The following is a 19,948-nucleotide window of genomic DNA, read 5'->3' on the forward strand; positions in this document are numbered from 1 at the left end:
GATCGGTAGTTTTCTTGTAGAAGATACATATCATTCTCAATATTTGTTTCTAATTTCCAAGGGTTGACCCTGATGCAGATCAGATGTTCCACCATATGAAAACACGAAATTCCAACTCAGATTATTCTAAGGTCATCCTGAATTATTATAGTTATCTCATCAATAGATTATGAATTTACATGACTAGAGTTCAGACAATTGCTCTGCTACGTGTCTGATCCTAGGTTTTGTACCTTAAGGCACAGGTTATGTTTTATCTGGTGAAGAACTCTTTAACCTTGATAGATTAAGCAATGCATTTGAATCTTGAGTCACAAGCTATTCTTCATCCAGTGAACTCCTCGTTCACCCAAGCAGGCATATATAGTGACTTCAATAGAGATGAGGTGCTTAACCCACCACAATGGATATAAGGCTGTTTGAGGCTCTTCGAACAGGAGATATCCAACTTTTGTACCAACTTCTGGCGAAGAATCCACTTCTGCTCCATACTCTTGCGCTAGCTTCTTCAGAGAATCCCTTACATGAGGCTTCCATTGCTGGCCATGTTGACTTTGTCAAGGAGATTGTGAGGTTCAAACCAGATTTTGCCAAAGAAATTAACAATGATGGGTTTAGCCCCATGCATATTGCATTTGCATCTGCCAATGGGTATTTGGAGATTGTAAGGGAGCTGCTGAAAGTTGACCCCCGACTCTATCAGCTAAAGGGAAGGGATGAATGGACTCCTCTTCATTATGCTGCTAGCAGAGGGAGGGTAGATGTTGTTGTTGAAATGGTTTTAACTTGCCCAGAAAGCGTTGAAGATGTAACCATACAAGGGGAGACTAGTTTGCACCTTGCTGTTAAGCGCAGCCAGTTTGAAGCAATTAAAGCCTTAGTGGAGTTGGTCAGAGAAATGAACAAGGTGAACATCCTGAATATTAAGGATAATAATGGCAATTCAGTTCTTCATCTAGCAGGCTGGAAAACAAGAAAACACCACACCAGGTAAAGTACAATCTGATCAATTAGTTTTGCCTTACAGACCTTCCTCTGAAACTGATCGCACTCAAGATGAATGATTTTTCATGGAGTGCTTGCATGTGAGCTTTGTCACCCTTAAAGCTAATGTTGACCATTATTTTACTAAGATGTACAGAGTGGTTTCGTAAATTTTGACCAAAATCCAACCCAGAAAGAGGTGACTCTGACTCAACAACATATTTCTATGGAAACAAAAATTAAAAGAAGAGTATAACTTGTTTGATACTGCACATGCCTAAATTATCAACCAATCTTACAGAATTCATAATCTTAAGAAAAAATCTAATGATGTAGAAATTTCACAGGTGGTGGAATGGTTAGTTGGCATTAATGGAATTACTCCAGGTGCATTGGAAGAAAACAATGCAAACCAAAGTGGTCTCACACCTCTTGATCTGCTGCTAATCTTCCCAAGTGAAGCCGGTGATATGGAAATCCACTAGACCCTTCGTGGTGCTGGAGCTTCGAGAGCACAAGACATAGCCCATTCTGCTGTTCCTTCACTTGACTCTGACCATACCCTCATTGTCCCACGGAATCAGAGACCCCTCAATTGCAGCAGCCAAATAACTTGATGGAATACTTAAAGTTCAAAAAGGGCAGAGACTCTACCAGCAATGCATGCATCGCATTGCTAGTTGTAGCAGTACTGGTAGCCACAGCAACCTTTCAAGTTGGGCTTAGCCCTCCAAATGGTATTTGGTAGGACAGTAGTGACTTGATCAAGAATGGGTTCTTATAGTGCAGTCGCATTTGCCATGTTTGTGGCTTTCAACTCAATCAGGTTTTCGGTTTCTGTTTACATGATCAATGTCCTCACTTGCAATTTCCCTTTGCAGTGGGAGCTTCAAATCTGCATTATTGCAATGTACTGCAATTACACAACTGCAATGATCATCATTGCACCAGATAACACAAAGGTCGTCCTCACTGTGTTTGTGTTTACATCAGTTTTGCCTGGTTTTGTATCAGAGAACCTCTAGTAAATTCGATGCGTAGGTTCATATGCATTAGTTTGCTGAGAAACTTAACTCCTGGAACGTCATTTTTTCCACTGCCATTACCAATTAAAGATGAATAACATGCCTTTGATGGCGATTGATTCATCTTGAAGCGCTGCAAATTCTTTGTAAAATGTTATTTTTCTTTGTTCTAAGACTCCTCCCCATTCAGACATCTGTAATAGCATTCTCAGATAAAAATATATAAAAGAAATTGATCAGTAGTTTTCTCCTTCCAGAAGATGCATATCAATTTGAATATTGTTTCTAATTTCCAAGGGTTGACTCTCATGCAGATGTTCCACCATATGAAAACAGGAAATTCCAACTGAGAATATTCTAAGGTCATCCTGAATTATTATTGTTATCTCATCAACAGATTATGAATTAAGATAACTAAAGTTCAGACAATTACTCTGCTACGTGTCTGATCCCAGGTTTTGTACCTTAAGGCACAAGTTATGTTTTATTTAATCTTGATAGGTATATTTTTGGCATTGAACACTGCAACACACCTGATTCACGCACATTTGAATTTTGAGTCACAAGCTAGTCTTCATCTAGTGAAGAACTCATTCACCTGAGCAGGCATATATAGTCACTTCAATAGAGATGAGGTGCTTAACAATTAACAATACCACAATGGATATAAGGCTGTTTGAGGCATCTAGAACAGGAGATATCCAACTTCTGCACCAGTTTCTGGTGGAGAATCCCCTTCTACTCCATACTCTTGCACTAGCTTCTGCAGAGAACCTGATGTAGTACAGCCCGTAGGTATTAGATTAAGCACTCAAACAATAGAGTAGAAAAGAATATAAGAGACCGAGGAGAAGAAATAGAGATAAAAAAAAGACGAGATAAAGGACAGAAACAGTAGAACAAAGAAGAATATCGGAGGTCGAGGAGAATAAAATATAGATCGAAGGGACAAAAGAAAGGACCGAAATCAGAGAACCGAGAAGGAAGACTATTAAGAGAAGGTTTACTCAATATCCCTTGCTTAAACAGAAATCATAACCCAAATAAAATAGGAAACTTAAAACTAGAAATCTGGAAAAGTAAAAATCCTACTAGAATTTGGAAAACTAGAGAATCTAGGAAACTAACAAATACATTAGGAAACTAATAAATTTAGGTCCTACACGCGTCCTGCATCAGAATCCCTTACATGTTGCTTCCATTGCTGGCCATGTTGACTTTGTTAAGGAGATTGTGAGGATCAAGCCAGAATTTGCCAAAGAAATGAGCAATGATGGTTTTTGCCCCATCCATATTGCATCTGCCAACGGATATTTGGAGATCGTAAGGGAGCTGCTGAAAGTTGACCCAAGACTTTCTCAGCTGAAACGAAGGGATGAATGGACTCCTCTTCATTATGCTGATAGCAGAGGGAGGGTAGATGTAATTAGAGAAATGGCTTTGTCTTGTCAAGAAAGTGTTGCAGATGTGACCATACAAGGGGAGACTGCTTTGAACCTTGCTGTTAAGTGCAGCCAGTTTGAAGCAATTAAAGCCTTGGTGGAATTGGTCAGAGAAATGAACAAGGTGAACATCCTGAATATGAAGGATAAGCTTGGAAATTCAGTTCTTCATCTAGCAAGCTGGAAAAAACAATCCTTTTTTCTTTCTCTTCTGGTCATTAAAGTTGGGAAAGCTCCATATTGAGTTTGAATGCTCATATTAGACAAACATTAACCTCAAAAACGTAAGCTGCTAGGAAATTGGCATTACAGTCATTTGTATTGACTTTATCATCTGACTACAAATTTCACGGGTGGTGGAATGGTTAGTTGGAAATGGAAATGGTGCAGGTGCCTTGGATGTAAATAATGTAAACCATAGTGGTCTGACACCGCTGGATCTGCTACTGATCTTCCCAAGTGAAGCCGGTGATAGGGAAATGGAGGCGATCCTTCGTGGCGCTGGAGCTATGAGAGCAGGAGACGTAGTCCACTCTGGTGTTCCAAGCCATAACCATCCCCATTCCCCCATGGAATCAGACACCAATCCATTGCAGCAACCAGATAATCTGGTGAAGTTCGTCGAGTTCAAAAAGGGAAGAGATTCTCCAAGCGACCCACGTAACGCACTATTAGTTGTAACTGTCCTAGTAGCTACCGCAACCTATCAAGTTGCAGCAAACCCTCCAGGCGGGGTATGGCAGGATGCTGTTTTAAACAAAAACGGGACAACTTCCAACACAAGCAATGCTTCAACACATTATGCAGGGACAGACATCCTAGGTTCTTACTATCCGGCTTTCTTTATTGCGTTTGCAGTTTTCAACTCCATCGGATTTTCGATGTCTCTTCACATGATCAAAATTCTCACGACCAATTTCCCTCTGCAGCTGGAGCTTCATGTTTGTATTGTTGCAATGTACTTCACTTATTGCAGTTCAGTGCTAACCGTTGCACCAGGTGCAGGGCTGTATTCTTTATTTCTGCTTGCCTAGGATGCTACAAGTTGCTGCCAAATGTGCTAGGCCACTTGTCAACATCATCAGGGTTAGATCACAGCCTTTGGTTAATCGAATGCAAAGCTTCTTCAATCATTTGAACAACTATTTTTTTTGTCACTAAATAATTTGTCCAATGGCATAATATCGAGTCATTAATTATTTTTCATTTCCGTTCATGTATGTAATTACTTGGCTCACTTCAAAATGAATAATATAATTGAATTTACTTTAAAGTTTTTTGTTATTTCTTTTATAAATTTACAAGGAAGCGAAAGAGAATTTTGAAATCATGATATATAGGTGACAACTCAAACAACAAATTAACCATGTTAAGATTTCAGAGGGACGGACCCTTGGCCCATCACTAGCAACATCAATATTGTCCCCAACTTAACCATTTGCTTAGTAGGTGTGAGATTTTATACAAAATACATTTATGTTATTAAGAGTGAAACTATTTATTATATGAGACTTTCTATTTTGTTAAGTTTCTAATGTGGGACTTGTGTATTCTTCAACAAGTAGAAGGTCCATGCATCTACGAAGACCATCCTCATAACAAAGTTTAAATTGATCCGGATTAGCAATAATCTATCTTTTGCATTCATTGTATGCCTGCTCCTCACACAGTTTTCTTCTTGGGACAACTGGCGGAGGAGCTTGGCGACCTCGAAGCTTTCGCGGTGGACGGTCTGGGCATGCGTTCATTTTTATTACTTCTCATAATAAGTACTCAACGGAATATTTAGAATTGGAGGTAAGGCAAAGGCCGAGGCAGAGGAAGAGGGAAGGGAGGCGAGGAGGAAGGGCTATTACAGTCACGAGTCATAACAAAAGTTGTGTTTTTAGTGACATTTAAGGTGGTGTGCAGACGATTATGGTTTTTATTCAAAAAGCGTTTAACATTTTGCTTTTGAAAAAATAAGAGATTAAACCTTTTATTTTTATTTTTAAAAAGTTAAACCTAATATTGTTATTATAAATACATAAATAAATAAATAAAAAGCAAACAAATTAAAGTGATTTCTTATTCAAGGACAATCTGAAGCTCTCTCGCAATTCTTCTTTTTAAGTGCGTCTATTTCAAATGAGGCATATCTGCTGGTGTTGAAGGACGAGTAACCCTAGCTTCGTTTGGATATTTCTTCACAATGTCCTCAGGATTATAAGCTATATAACAAAACGGATGTTAGCCAAACCACATTGAGGAATAGGATAGAAAGCTCGTAGTTATTGCATATTGCTTGCACACACCAGAATTGAAATTTGAAGGTGTGTATGTAAAGCTCCTAGTTAATTATTTTATTAACACTGAACATCAGTTTTGTCACAATAATTAATTTCTCCATTTATGCCCAAGTGTGCAAGAAGATGCAAAAAGATTTAGAGGAGAAGTCGGCAAAAATATGATAACATACATACTGATGGATAAAACAAAGGAGCAACTTAACACAAAAACGTCAACAATATCATGTTCGGGAAAAGAAAACATGAATAAGAAAGAATCTGATTAGGCTTATATTATATGGCCTTAACCTTATAGAAAGAGGCGAAACATTTTTCATAAATATATTGATAACAATGTTCGTATCGATTAGGATCATGGTTTGCAATGCCTATGTGCCTTGAGTTTGCAACTTGTAGTAGGAGGACGAGCAAGAGGATCATAGCGGAGTGGTGGGTGGAGAGGACCAGAACATGCATTCAGACTTCGGAAAAAGAGAAGGGGAAGATGAGGAAGAGGACGAGGATGAGGAAACGAGGAGGTAGACCTGTGAATATGAATGGTCAGCTGAACAAACACTAGGGCAAGCAAAAACAAGAACATGCTCATCACCACAAGGTGAAGAGCAAATTTGTTCATCACGTCACTTTCTTCCATTGCTCCCCTAATTCTTTAATTTTTGCTTCATAAATTGAACTCCTTTTATGTGAAAGCCAAGAGCTGCTTAGAAGTGACGGCGTTTTGGAACCATTTTGATATGGGTACAGTTTCTGTCTCGTTAATACAGTCATCGGCCATACCAGAATTAACTATTAACGATATGTGGTAAACACATATTAACAGCGAACAAAGGATATTATTATTTATTACAATAAACAGGAAATAAATTACAAGATAAGATGGTATTTACAATAAACACGAGTCACGACAGAAACTTCAACAAAATATGATCACCATTACTCTCGTTAAGAAACATGATCACCTTTCCACAGAACCATCTTTATTCACAATGACTTGTACTGCTCAATCAAGCGAGAAGCATGGAGGCGCGATGTAGGAGCCACGGTGCATCCCAGATTTTGCAGATAAGAAATCTGATCATCAAACATGAGAAAGGATTTAGAATTTGGTCTCCTAACCATCTAGAATCAACTTGAAAGCTCGACTGAAGTGTTTAACAAGGGACTAATTTAATGGTGAGTGTTAGCTACCTGTTTCGGTGTTGGTATGGACGAACCCATTGAGTTCTCGATCCTTAACTTCTGGAAATGTTCCTAAAAGCATGTGTTGAATTACAACAACGACAACTAAATATGATTTAGGGACAATGTATGACAGAGCAAACTATCTTAAACTAAAACCTAACCTGTTTTTCCCGCATCAAATGAGCACGTTGATCAGCAGGTATTTTCTGCCATCTCAAAACCTATGACAAAAAAGTATAATTCTGATGTGAAGCTGTGCACAAATCTATTGAATTCAAATAGTCATAGTTGCATATTAGGAACAGAAGTTGATGACAAAGAAAGCTAAATTTATATATTCTTTTGTTTAATTTCAGAAATTTTTCTTCAACAAATTGGTAAGTATCTTACATATTGCACATAATGAAATGCATCGTCACATTTCAGGCAAGACTTCAGCAAGCGCAAAACATCCTGAGAGTTGCAGAAGAGTAAATAAGTGATATAACAAAGTAGATGCATCACAAGGGTATACACAAAGTATGCAAACAAAAACGAAGTGAGCTAAAAAACAGAGGTAGAATAGTCATTTTATTGAAATTTAAAGGACTAAATTTAAAACCTTGTGTTTATAGTTCTTGGCTCGTAGGCGTTCATCTATTACAAAACCAACCTGTTAAAGGTACAATTAAGCATTACCATTCACATTGACTCCAATTAAAAGTTAGAAAGTCTATAGTCAAAACAGTGTAATTCTCATCTACCTTGTCAAGCAACCTCTTAGGATCTTGAAATGCTTGCTTCTTAGCCCACTCATTAAATAAATGTGAGACAATCGATCTCTCATCCACACTGAATCTATTAGACAGTGACAGATGAATAAAGTTAGGCATTAATATAAGCAACCAAAAATGCTCTACCCATCAAAATTGGAAGCAAAACCTTTTTAAGAAACCATTGCCACTATTTCCCTCTGCAAATTCTATCAACTTTGCAGAAGCTTCATCAAATTTACTATGGTGAAAATCATTTTGCACTGAATCTACTTCAGAAGGTTGGATGTTTGGTTGTAGATCAGCTGTAGACCGAGTAGTTCCTTTTGAAGTGTCAGGATTCTTTGATTGCAAGTCTTGTGTACTTATGTCAGCCTACAAACCAAAAATTTCATTCATCCACACCAGACTCAAGATGATATAGCATTATGACAAGTACAATTAAAGCACTTGCGACATGCAAACTCAAACATTGATGTAAAAAAAGTAGTTAAAAGACTAAGATTTCTCATTGCAAGGTGCAAGTCTCAGCGGCAAGTAAACATCAGTTGATTTTAATTGCAAACATTGCAACACTTATTTGTGATTCTTTGTTACTTGTAAGTTTGACTAAATGTCAGAACAATTAAGGAAAATGAACAGTAAAACATACCTGGACTTCTCGAAGATGATTTGGAATTTCTTTGAGAAAACGCGAAGGTTGAAGCATCTGAAGGAGTCACCTTATTAGTCAAAGCATAACAAGAAAGGATGAAAAAATCAAACTAAAACAAACCTGCCAATTGGAATCCATCGTAACATAAAGAATGAAAAGCTTTCTCCGAGCACGAGTCATTGCAACATATAACAGGCGTCTCTCCTCCTATGATTTAGAGTGGAACCATTGAGTACAACAATACAAAATTCGTGTGTAACAAAGAAATGTTGAAATATTTAGTGCATACCTCAATGGAGGTCCCATTTTCTTTTGCAACGCCATTGAATTCATGCAACAACGGAATCTCAGATTCATTTACCTGTGTTATTGATATGAGCATTAAAGCAAGCTAATATGATTTTGAAGATATTGTAATATCTTCATGAATATAAGGGTACAGAAATATCAGTTAGGTAGCATCAGCATCTCTAAGGACAAAAAACAGATCAACTATAAATAACTGAATGAACAAATGAAGTGACAATGATAAAATCATTATGCAGGGCAAGTACCTTAATTATAAAAACAATATCCCACTCTAAACCTTTTGACTGCAAGAGAAGGAAAGAGAAAGGCAGTAAGCCAAGAATATTTGCAGAACTCCAGAGGAATACCAATAGCAAAATTTTCACAAATATAAGAACTTTGATTCTTAAGCTGATGGACGGCAGTCACGGGAAATATCAAAAAGATAAAGAACCTGATGGATGGTAGTCAAGGTGACAGAACTCTGGTTGTCATGTCTTCGGGAACGAAAATTTTCATTCTCCCTCTCAGATATGCAGTCAATGAAAGCTTTAAGTAAACTAACACAACCTTTTTCTTTTACGACTTCTCTATCCCCATGTCCCGCAACAAAATGAGTTGATAAGAAATCAGATATGTCATCCAGTAGGTACTGAAGAACCTGCAGTGAGAATAATTGCATCACAACCACACAGATGGACCAAGATTTATATGAGAACAAAGATTAACTTAACTTTAACAGAAATAGAAAATAAGTTCTCACAATCATTATGTAATTGACCTCTGTTACCATCAGCATAAAGCGCCAAACTTACAGATCTCATGTCATTGTCTTCATTTAGCAATTTTCCTCCATCAACATCAACAACCGCACGTTGCTCAAGAAGGTACTTCTAAGAATTGAAAGTCAAACGAGAAATTATTAATGAAAAATTGAATATAAGCATAAACGCATAAAATGGTATAGAATGGTGCTCCTCATTCCTAAAATTTAATAAGGAAATAATTCCATTAAAAAAACCATGTCAACGGTGCAAAATGTAAGACGAACCTGTGGTACCATGTTTGCCACTGAAGTTATGACAGCTGAAATCGATTGTTCCTGTATGCATTGATAAGTGAGACTACTACGTATATTCATAACTAAAGCTAACGACTAAATGCACATTTCTCTCATTATATGAAGACAGAGACTACGAGAACAAACTTTACCTCTTTGGAAACACATAGATCTAACAGAGGCTATAAAACTTTGCATTATATATTGAAAGAATTAAGAACATAGATCTAACAAGGTCGCATGAAACTATACAGCGTTGCAATAATTGATAACTAGACCATATTACAAATCACCAAAGGAGAAAGAATTTTTTATCATCGAATTTTTAAAAACTATATTCTTTCTATATATTAAAATTCACAAACAACTACGGTGACATCCCACAAGAAGCAGTGAGTCAGATCTACTACATTTTACCAAATCTATTTACCCTGTGAACAAGCTTTGAAATCATCTCTAGTGTTAACAGCACCTTGCGTCCTTGGGTAAGCTGAGTCCTATAATCAATCAAAGAGACCACAACTCAGTACATAACCAAAAGATTTTAAACACTTGTCATATGAAATAAGAACAAAAAATAAAAGACAAGAGAGAGGAGCAAAAATATATACATAAATGGCAGTACATATAATGATTAATAAGCCTGAATTGTGAATAAATTGCTGGACCTACAATTACTTTACGGCAAAACTTATGGATACATAAATGTACTTCCTCACTAGATAAAAAGATACATGTATATTTAGAGGTAACCATGCAAAAATGTTAAAGAATATTGTGATACACACCTCTTCAAGGTACCAGAAATTTTTGCACTAAAGATGTCACAAGCAGCTGATATGAAGCTGCATTTTCTATGAGCCGAAATTTTGTCTATATATTCAATTACCTGAGAGAGAGATATTCAGAGACGTGAGCCTAAAGACTACATGTGAAAAAAAGGGAGATTAAATCTCAATAGCGCAAGCAAGTAAACTGTAAATGCTGAAAAGAACGTTAAAAATGATGTTCATTGTGATACCTTCTTCTTTTCCTCTTTCTCAAAAGGAAGTAAAGCCTTGAAGACTTGACGATATGATCCATCATCACAATCAGGCAAAGTTGTTTTGACCATAGCAATAATGGCTCTGACTACCTACCATAAGACACATACTACATCAACAACCAATAACTACAATCACAGAGTACCCAAAACCTTCGAATCAATTTCACAAATTACTCCGCAGTTGTATACCAAACCCTTCTTGGAATATCAGGTCAAAATGGCAATGAAAATCTAGTAACAAAAAACAACGAAAAGGACCAGTGATGCCAAGATTCAGGTGAAAAAAAAAAATAAGTGAAAACCTTACGTCAATTACAGTTCTTGTTTGCATTCTTACTAGCATAAGCTGTGCATTACAGTAACTACCTTATGAAAAAATAATAATAATAAATTGGCAAAATAAATAAAGAGCTGAGAAAATAGGTTCTGTAATCTGGAAAAGTACCAATTACCTTCTTCCTATAAACGGCCACTCCATGAATATTAAATGGTATTTTCCTTTCACGCAAGGCTGTTTGGAAGACTTTTCCTGATACCTGTAGTATAATATACAAAGTAAAATATGTCAAAGATGTATTATATGATTTACTTCATTCACATTCACACTAGGGCAAGTAAGCTTGACCTGCCTCCGGTAAAGGATTGCTATGTTTCCATAGGAGCACCCTGCATCTGACCGGTTAGATGCAGTTTCCAGGATCTTGTCAACAACAAAGGCACATTGTGCATCCTCATTGTGACTTTCCTTGATAATTACCTAAGTTTTACCAGCAAAACCATTTAGAATTGTGTCACTAATTAAAAGGATTGTAAATGACATCAAATTTTACTTGTTTGAGCAGGGAAAGGTTAAATACCTTAGATCCAGAAGAGTTGTCGGTCTCAACATTCTTTAGTTGGCATCGCTTCTTGTTGTTTTTTATAACAGAAGATGCAGCTTCCACAATATAGCGTGTGGACCGATAGTTTTTATTAAGTCTAATCTGAATCATAAAGTTATATCAAATTCCACATATACCCATAAAATAAAACTTCTTTCTAGAAATTATACAATATATGAATATGTTCTGTATAATAATCAAGAAACTATGAATGACATGACATAACATAGCAGTCAAGTGCAAAGCGAACCTCTTTGTAATTTGGAAAATCTCTACGAAAGGAATCAAATCCAGAAATGTCTGCCCCATTGAAACTGAAAATGGACTGCGGCAGGATCTTGATTAGAATGAACTCAGAGAGAGAGAGAGAGAGAGCAAAAACAATTCGACTGCCATAATGTGGTGGTTCAAGAAATAAACAGCATACCTGATCATCATCACCAACAATGGTTATGTGGTTATGAGATGCAAGAATCCGCAGAAAACTATATTGCATAGCACTGGTGTCTTGAAACTCATCTATCACAATAGCTTTCCATAAATCCTGGCACTCCTTCAACACTTATTAACAGAACAAACAAAAAGTATTAACACTTAGCTTTTGTGAGATTAGATAAATTAAATTAATTTACTTAGATGATACAGACCTTCAGGAAAATCAGTGAGCAGCTTCACAGAGTAACTAATTAGGTCATGGTAGTCCAAAGCGTTACAAGATTTTAAGATATCATTGTAGTTCCCAAGAATTTTCCCCTGATTCAGATCCAGAGCTAAAACTCATAAGCAATAGTACATGAAAAGCTAACTGAAACGTCTAGTTATGAGCTTACTCCTGTCTCATCACCCATTTTTCTGTATTCGGCTGGAGTCTTTCCAGAAGCTTTTGCCTGAGTCACAAACTTCTGCCATTTCTTTGACGCATCCTTATAATGATGTGGAGACGTGATACTGTTAGACTCTTCGCCAACTATGGCAACACTATGATTCTTTCTACTCTTTTCATCTTCCAATAACCGCACAGCTTCAATAATGGCTCTTCTCTGTTGTCCATGTCCATATATCAAGAACTCCAGTGTGCGCTCAAGTCTAAAGCATTAGTCAGACTCAGTTATCAACAATATATTCATGCTGTTCAAGAATCAAAATCAAGGGAGGTGAATCTACAGCATACTTCTCAGCATGTGATCGGCAAAGCTGCAACGAAAATGAATGAAATGTGCTGATTGTAAGCTGTTTGGCAGTTGCTTTCCCAGCCACAGCTCCAATTCGATCTCTCATCTCGGCAGCTGCTGCTGTAGTGAAAGTCATGGCTAGAATATTCGATGCACTAATGCCCTAAGAATACAAAACAAAACGAACGATCATAAGCTAAAAAAAGAGAGGGGAACAAAAAAAGATTCAAAATTGAGAGAAAAGGGCGGTAACACCTCATTAAGCAGCATCAGAACACGGCCAACCATAGTCGAAGTCTTTCCGCTTCCAGGGCCAGCAACAATCATCAAAGGTATTGAAATATCGCTGCAAGCCGCTTCGAGCTGCCTCTCATTGAGAGAAAGCAAATACTTCGAATACTCATCTGGCATGTTCGGCAATCCATGGTTGATAGAATCTGTCTGATTATCAGCATTCACAGGCAGCACTGAAGCGGTATTAGCATCACCATCACAACTCTCAATATCATCATGGTGAATTTCCACGCTTGGTTTCTGCTCGATCAAAGCGTCAATTTCTTGCAAAATACTCTCATCGAAATCATCTTCGTCTAGAAATCGAGGTGCGGAGAAAGAATCAAATGAAGTTGAACATTGGGGTTGCCTGATTGGGTTGTGAAAGAATCTGATCCTGATACTGATACGCTTGATTCAATCCGGTTAATGCTTAAGCTACCAGAACATGAAGCGCTGCTATATTCGCCACCGTCTGACTTGCAGCAATTCGCTGAGAATGGAGACGGAGATGGCGTGTTTATAGGTAGCTCAGCAAGAGTAACTCTCTGGATGCTATTCAGCTGAGCTGGTGTTTGAATTCCGTTTCTACCACAAATTCTGGAATTACAAAACACGATGGAATTTTGAATTAATCATTTACCTAACAGCAAACAGAGTAAAAGGGTGTGAGTCTTACTTGTTATGAGGAAAGTGATCAGGGGAAACGGCGTCGTGGCGAGGGCGTTTACGAGCAATGAGGGCCTTGGCGGCTCTGAAATTCAGAGAGATTCGGTTTCTTTGTTCCTCTGTGAGTCCTCGTCTGCCGTACGTTTGAATGTTTTCTTTGGACGTCGACATTGTTGTTTCGGAACATGCGACGGAAGCTTGGCCTGATGTAATGTCCAGGCAAACCCTAGAAGAAGGAGCGAAAGGGGCCAAAATGTGTCCGTTTTGTTTTGGTTTTCCCTCCTATTTCGGCTGTTGGAAATATGAACATTGGGCCTTTTTACAGCAGCCCAACTATCAGGCCCACTAGTACTACTTCCCGAAAGTTAATAGCAAGACTCGAGAGTGTGGTTCAGTTTTTCCGTCAGATTGAAAATGGATGCCCTGAGAGCCTCGTACGGAGACTCGTCGTCGGACTCAGACTCCGAGTCGCTAGCTCCACGTCCAGAGCTCAAAAACTCCGAAGAATCGAGCTCTGCTCTGCCCCCACCTCCTCTGTCACTTCTCAACAGTCCCAATTCCTTTGGTAACTACTAATTGCAATCAATTTTCTCTCTTTTTGCCTTGTTTTTGTATGGTTTTGAATTTTCAATTCTGTTGTCGATCAAGTGTTTGATGTTTTGACTGTGAAGGATTTCTGGACTTCTCACCAAGCGCTCAGCCCGGCAGAGTGAGGAACTTTCCTCACGTGGAAGGGAACTACGCAGTACATGTCTACATCCCAGGTAATCAAATTCTCTAATTATCAGTTCCATTAGCAAATGCCATGACTTTGAGCTTAGAGCGTTTAGACCCTTGTTTAATTCAGTACTTGCAGTTTCATTAGCAGATTCCATTAGCAAATGACATGACTTTGAGCTTAGAGCCTTTAGACCCTTGTTTGATTATGTACCTGCAGTTTTTATACCATCAGCACCAAGGAAAGAGATGGCCTTATTTTTGAACAAGCTAGCTTCTCTGGTGACCGGTCTCCATGCTGTCGACGTGGACGTCCCTCTTGAGATTTTGCGCAAGGATGAGCACAAGCTTGAACAGGTTGCTTTGGGTAGAGAGTTCCATATAAGTCTGGGAAGAACTGTACCAATCCGAGTGCACCAGATTGACTCCCTGGTCACAATGCTTCGGCAGAAGCTTCAGATTCAGAGGCGGTATGGTTACTTACATTCTATTGTGTGCATGAATTTTAGTTCCTTTGTTGAACATAATGCTGCAAATTTGCTGTAACCCATTTCCCATTTTTGGTTTCTAACACATTTTGTTATGGTAAAACAGGTATTGGATTGATTTTAGCAAGTGGGAGGTTTTTGTTAACGATGATCACACCCGGACCTTTGTGTCGATAGAAGTTATTGCTGCTGGGTTAGCTGAGGTATGATTGCAAGCTTTCTCTCTTGATCCAGTTCTTATTGTTCTGAGTTTTTATATAGATGTAAAATTTAGGAAGCAGTAAGCCAAAAACATGGGATTTTGAAACATTGATATCTTGCTTGCTTGCTTCTTAACTCTAAATGTGATACTGTTCAACTTCAATTGATTTCAGATAACAAAGCAGATTCAAGCTGTCAATGAGGTGTATAAGCTTCACAATCTTCCTGAATTTTACAAGGTTGGCATTGGTTAATTGGAGCAAGTGATAGTGCAAAATTTTTACTTATAACTCAGAATAAAGAATTCACAATATTGGATGTTGTTCATGGCAGGATCCTCGCCCTCATATATCGGTAGCTTGGGCATCAGATGACATCAGCAGTTCCCTGAAGCAAGCGGTTGAAGAAGAAAGAAGATCTACAGTCGGAGGATCATTACAGAAACGTCTTTTTACCAGTAAATTCAATGGCATCGAATGTAGGATTGGTAGTAAAACCCATAAAATATGTAAATTTTCTGAATAATAGTGTAACTGTTAATTATACAATCCATTTTTGTTGCTTTTGACAAAAGCGCACTTGTCGGGGAAAGTTGCACAAGTGAAGAAAACCTTTCAATTGCGTTCAGAAGTCTAATCATATTCTTGAACAGTTGATATATACAGAGTGTTCCTTGGTTATGTCACAACTCAGATGGAGGATATATGTGTGGCATCAAAAGTAAGAAAAAGAGGTTTACAGTGGTAAGGGAGCAACTAATGACAGCAGTGTGCTTCTAATCAAAGGGATCGATCCGAGGGTCATGTTCGCTTGCCATCGCCATTCCCGTGCAAAGGCATGTAGGGCACATTACCTGCCATATCACAGAACAGTGTTAAATATAGCAAACATATATCAGTCATCAAACGCCTGAAGCAGCGAGTCAATATGTATGATGAGGCAGATACACTTATATGGCAACAGGAAGAGGATTTAGTACGCAAAAACATTAAGTGACATTTTAAATATCCAACCTTTCCCGCTCCTGAGCAATTTGAACACCTTTCCGTTTTTGGCAGTGATAGGGGCTGATCTCCATCGACTGCTGATATTGGTTCGGTAAGAACCAGGGTTCCCGTGCTTGAACAGCGGGCACAAGCGAGATATCCTGCATAATTATCAAATAAACAGGTCAAGAATTAAAATAAACACTCTGAGTTTGAATAAACAATTTGGTCGAGCAATTCATCAAACCGTGAACACATATTAAATTGGAAGTATGTATAATTCATTCGGGAACTTCCAAGAACGTTCATAGCTAATATAGAAAAGGTAAACATAACGAAATTACACTAAGTGCATATATAAGCCGGGACATGGTCAACTTGGAGAGGAAAAACTTGATAGGCCTACTTCCTAGCTGAAGATGCAGCCCTAGATTTAGCTAATTCAGATAGTCCAAACCAAGTAGTTGACATGCAAACAATACAAACATCTCAATCAGAAACATTAAAAGCTACACTAAAACCTATAGGTAAAAGTCAGAAATATAGGACATTGTTATACCAGTTCCAACACAATATTTGCATCTTTTCTGCTCCTGCTGTTTTACGTTGTTGATTTCAACAATCATCAATGCGGAGATGACACCAACTGCTCCTCCAGAGAAGGATGCCACTATGGGATCAACTTGACTGCAATGTGAAAGCAAAGCAGTTCAATAAACCAAACTAAAAATGTCGTATGGTCATAATTTAGCTTCATGTCAAGATAGATGACATCCTAGTTTTTTTGTCCAATGTGCAAAACTTGGGGATCCTCGTAAGGTTTAGATATATCAGTTCGCGTAGTAAAGTTTAGTGCTTTTGGTTCCCACATTTCAGTCACAAAATGGGTTCATGTCAAGATAGATAATCTGATATTTCAAAACAATAATTAGTAGAGCGATGGAGGGTTAACAGTGTAAGATATGAGCCATACCTCAACTGCAATGGCAGATGCACACTTTCTATAAAATCTTCATATGAGGTGCCTCCTATTCCCAGTTTCAACTCCAACTGAAAGATTAATATAAAGGGAGGGGTAGAAAAAAGAGTTTAGAAACGTAATTGAATCCGTGTTAAATTGAAAATTAAAAAGATGCTTATTTGATAGGTTTCTCATTTTCTGACTTTTCTACTTGCAAATTCAGAAAATGTTGACCAATATACTCTCTTATAAGTTATAACTAAAAGTTAACGCATAAACAACTTACAGTGGGTGCTAGGAGGCCACCGAAAAGGATAAACGCCATAATAATTGAATAACAAACAACATAATACTGCTTAAGGTTGTCTGAACTCTGCAAGCAATGCATTCACCATGTGATTTTAACAGGAAACAACAAAATATGGATGAAACAAGTTGGGGAAAATGAAATTGTCAAGGTTACTGGAACCTTTATTAATCATATAAGATATAAATACAAGTCTAGAGAGATAAGCTCACCAGGGGAGGCAAGAATGGAATGAAAGATGGGAAACTAGGTAGTTCATTTTCTTGATCTTCACTTAACATTCCAAGCTCTGCGCTTTTAATCCTCTGTTGTATCCTCAGCCTGCGAACCTACACATATTGAAGCTCATTTATTTTACAAAATTAATAACCAAAGCAAAACTGAGAAAGGGAGAGAGTAGCCCACCTCCTCCATATGCAAGAAAATTTTGTTGCGTCGACTTCGAATATTATCCTGAATTTCTTGCAACTCCATTTTGGCAAAGTCTTGGACTGTTTCAGGCCCCTCTATGATACAGAATCTGCAGAACAACCCAATCACATAACAAGAATCTTATTATAAAACGATGAATATATTACCAGCCACAACCTTATTTTTCACACACATTAGGCACATGGCTTTTAGCATAAAATTTGAAACACCAAAACTGTTTGCAAGCTACAGTTAAAGTTTTCAGTTTCTGTTATTATTTTCCCACCTATTCTTAACTGCCAAACATGAAGAGAGAGAGAGAGAGAGAGAGAGAGTACCCGGCGGGGTTTGTATCAGTGGGATCGGAGTCGATAGAAGGAGCAAAAGAAGAGGACTCGGGCTCGGACGTCATTGATCGCCATCTGGAGATCGATTTGGGGCTTGCGTAGCTGAATCTGGAGCTGGAGCTCTGTAAATTGTACGGAAAATACCGGTTTACTGGAAACGAAACCGCCAAAAGTCGACCCGAACAGAGCATGTCTCTCTCTCTCTATCTCTCTCTCGCTTTCTAAGAAGCACCCAGAAAACAGAAAGCAGAAAGCAGAGAGCTCTGTTTTTCTCTTCAGCTTTCACTAGTTCCAAAGAAAGCAGAGAACAACGCTCTGAGTTTAGTTGTGTGTGTTTCGTTTTCCCAGTGGAACGAGGCAAGTGGAGACCAAAAAATATTTTTAAAATACACAAATAAAAGGGAAAATTGAGCACTGAAACTGAATAGTAGCATCTCCGTTGGTATCGTGTGTTTGGTTAGCTAGATGAAAAGGACCTTGTACGTTTATTCTATCCTGGATAAGGCATTATGTGTATGGTATGGATGGATATATGGAAAATGAGGTATTGTTTCAATTCGACTTTTCCAAATAATTCATGACCATGGAATATTGTTTGGCCAACAATGCAATTCCAAAGTTTATAGACTTGGACATGGAATATCATTCGGTTAGAAACGCCAAACTTCTCAATAAATTCGAACTCAATGACTAGTGTATTAGAAAACAAAATATGCCATGGATGATGGATGGGAGAAAAGAACTTTCATTTTCATGTCGTTGTCTCATTGAAGCCTTGAACTTTATTTCTTGATTGGCAATCACTTGGGAGTTGTTTGGTTGTTGTAATGAAATCAAGTGAGAAATGGAATTCATTCTATTGTTTGGGTTGCAAATTGGAATCAATTTAAATTCAAATTTGGGATAGGTTCTTAAGTTTTAATTCGGAGGTTCAAGTTTAATAGAGTATATGATGGGATTCTAGTGTTCATGATTCGAGTCCCAACTCCTGAATTAGGGTAATGTGTTTGAGTTGCACGTGTGCATTATGAGTCCACCTGTCTACAATTCAAATTTTGAAAGTCTGAATTTTGAGCTCATAATTGCAATAAATTTTTTAGCGAGAATGCCCTATGTGCCAACTCTCTCACAATGACGTAGAGCCTGAATTCACATGGAGAAACTAGTGTGTTGAGTTGCACGTGTGTATTACGAGTCCAAAGGTATACGATTTAACCTTCAAGACCCATGTCTCGAGTTTGAGTTTTGAGATCATAACTACAAGAAACTTTAAACTTTCCTATGTGCCAACTCTCTTACAATGACATAGAATTTGAATCCATATGAAGTCGCTAGTGTTTGAGTTGCATGTGTGCAATACAAGTCCAAAAGTCTAGAATTCAATGTTCAAGTCGAAGAATCATATTTCGTGTTAGAGTTTAGATCATGACTTCAATAAATTATAGAATGATATTTCGTGTTAGAGTTTAGATCATGACTTCAATAAATTATAGAATGAGACTACTCTATGTGCCAATTCTCTCACAATAACATAAAACGGAACTCCACATGGAGTCTCCACAACATTGTGAGAGATCGCTCCCTTCACTTTGGGCTATTCTTTTATCTTGTATTGCTTATCTAGAATGAAAATTATACTTCAACAAAATAAAAATATATATAAAAAGAGAGAGCGCTCCCCTCATATTCCCTTAGAAAACCTTCTTGGGAACTATATAAAAGATGAGAAAAAGTACCATGGTATTAAAAAACTTACTGATTTTGTATTTCATTAAATTGTGTGTTATGTGAGACTTTTGAGTGTGTGATATAAA

General features: G+C 37.8%; 3 protein-coding genes and 2 pseudogenes across 5 annotated transcripts; 3 read left to right on the plus strand and 2 right to left on the minus strand.

Moving 5' to 3' along the window:
- The first annotated feature begins 403 nt into the window (after nucleotides 1-403).
- LOC103333108 (ankyrin repeat-containing protein BDA1-like) lies at nucleotides 404-2,009 on the plus strand (annotated as a pseudogene).
- A 660-nt stretch (nucleotides 2,010-2,669) lies between these two features.
- Nucleotides 2,670-6,261, plus strand: LOC103333109 (ankyrin repeat-containing protein BDA1-like; annotated as a pseudogene).
- A 276-nt stretch (nucleotides 6,262-6,537) lies between these two features.
- LOC103333110 (ATP-dependent DNA helicase SRS2-like protein At4g25120) lies at nucleotides 6,538-13,987 on the minus strand. Of its 2 annotated transcripts, none has more exons than XM_008235900.3 (27): nucleotides 13,727-13,987; nucleotides 13,030-13,647; nucleotides 12,774-12,937; nucleotides 12,433-12,688; nucleotides 12,250-12,355; nucleotides 12,030-12,163; nucleotides 11,853-11,927; nucleotides 11,579-11,704; nucleotides 11,347-11,478; nucleotides 11,174-11,257; nucleotides 10,698-10,811; nucleotides 10,465-10,565; nucleotides 10,107-10,173; nucleotides 9,668-9,718; nucleotides 9,432-9,509; nucleotides 9,071-9,277; nucleotides 8,883-8,921; nucleotides 8,618-8,689; nucleotides 8,449-8,535; nucleotides 8,326-8,382; nucleotides 7,843-8,048; nucleotides 7,665-7,758; nucleotides 7,523-7,573; nucleotides 7,312-7,374; nucleotides 7,083-7,142; nucleotides 6,928-6,990; nucleotides 6,538-6,810 (listed from the first exon to the last, which is right to left on the minus strand). In XM_008235900.3, exons 2-27 carry the CDS (start codon nucleotides 13,183-13,185, stop codon nucleotides 6,721-6,723), a joined length of 2,733 nt encoding a protein of 910 aa, XP_008234122.2. In that variant the 5' UTR covers nucleotides 13,186-13,647; nucleotides 13,727-13,987; the 3' UTR covers nucleotides 6,538-6,720. The 2 variants fall into 2 exon arrangements, with proteins under 2 accessions (XP_008234122.2, XP_088899797.1); XM_089043671.1 differs by having other exon boundaries at nucleotides 7,523-7,576; nucleotides 13,727-13,986.
- Nucleotides 13,988-14,089: 102 nt separating this feature from the next.
- Nucleotides 14,090-15,713, plus strand: LOC103333013 (uncharacterized). The gene is made up of 6 exons (XM_008235813.3): nucleotides 14,090-14,281; nucleotides 14,388-14,480; nucleotides 14,654-14,903; nucleotides 15,028-15,124; nucleotides 15,296-15,361; nucleotides 15,456-15,713. Exons 1-6 carry the CDS (start codon nucleotides 14,131-14,133, stop codon nucleotides 15,645-15,647), a joined length of 849 nt encoding a protein of 282 aa, XP_008234035.1. The 5' UTR covers nucleotides 14,090-14,130; the 3' UTR covers nucleotides 15,648-15,713.
- Nucleotides 15,607-18,636, minus strand: LOC148914398 (protein ORANGE-GREEN, chloroplastic-like). 2 transcript variants are annotated; one of them, XM_089043673.1, is made up of 8 exons: nucleotides 18,126-18,636; nucleotides 17,782-17,896; nucleotides 17,589-17,705; nucleotides 17,356-17,442; nucleotides 17,082-17,158; nucleotides 16,668-16,795; nucleotides 16,136-16,269; nucleotides 15,607-15,975 (listed from the first exon to the last, which is right to left on the minus strand). In XM_089043673.1, exons 1-8 carry the CDS (start codon nucleotides 18,323-18,325, stop codon nucleotides 15,898-15,900), a joined length of 936 nt encoding a protein of 311 aa, XP_088899799.1. In that variant the 5' UTR covers nucleotides 18,326-18,636; the 3' UTR covers nucleotides 15,607-15,897. The 2 variants fall into 2 exon arrangements, with proteins under 2 accessions (XP_088899799.1, XP_088899798.1); XM_089043672.1 differs by lacking the exon at nucleotides 17,356-17,442 and having other exon boundaries at nucleotides 18,126-18,529.
- Nucleotides 18,637-19,948: the final 1,312 nt, after the last annotated feature.

This window comes from Prunus mume, unplaced genomic scaffold (assembly GCF_029339155.1).
Source record: "Prunus mume cultivar Tortuosa unplaced genomic scaffold, ASM2933915v1 scaffold11, whole genome shotgun sequence".
Taxonomy (NCBI): Eukaryota; Viridiplantae; Streptophyta; class Magnoliopsida; order Rosales; family Rosaceae; genus Prunus; species Prunus mume.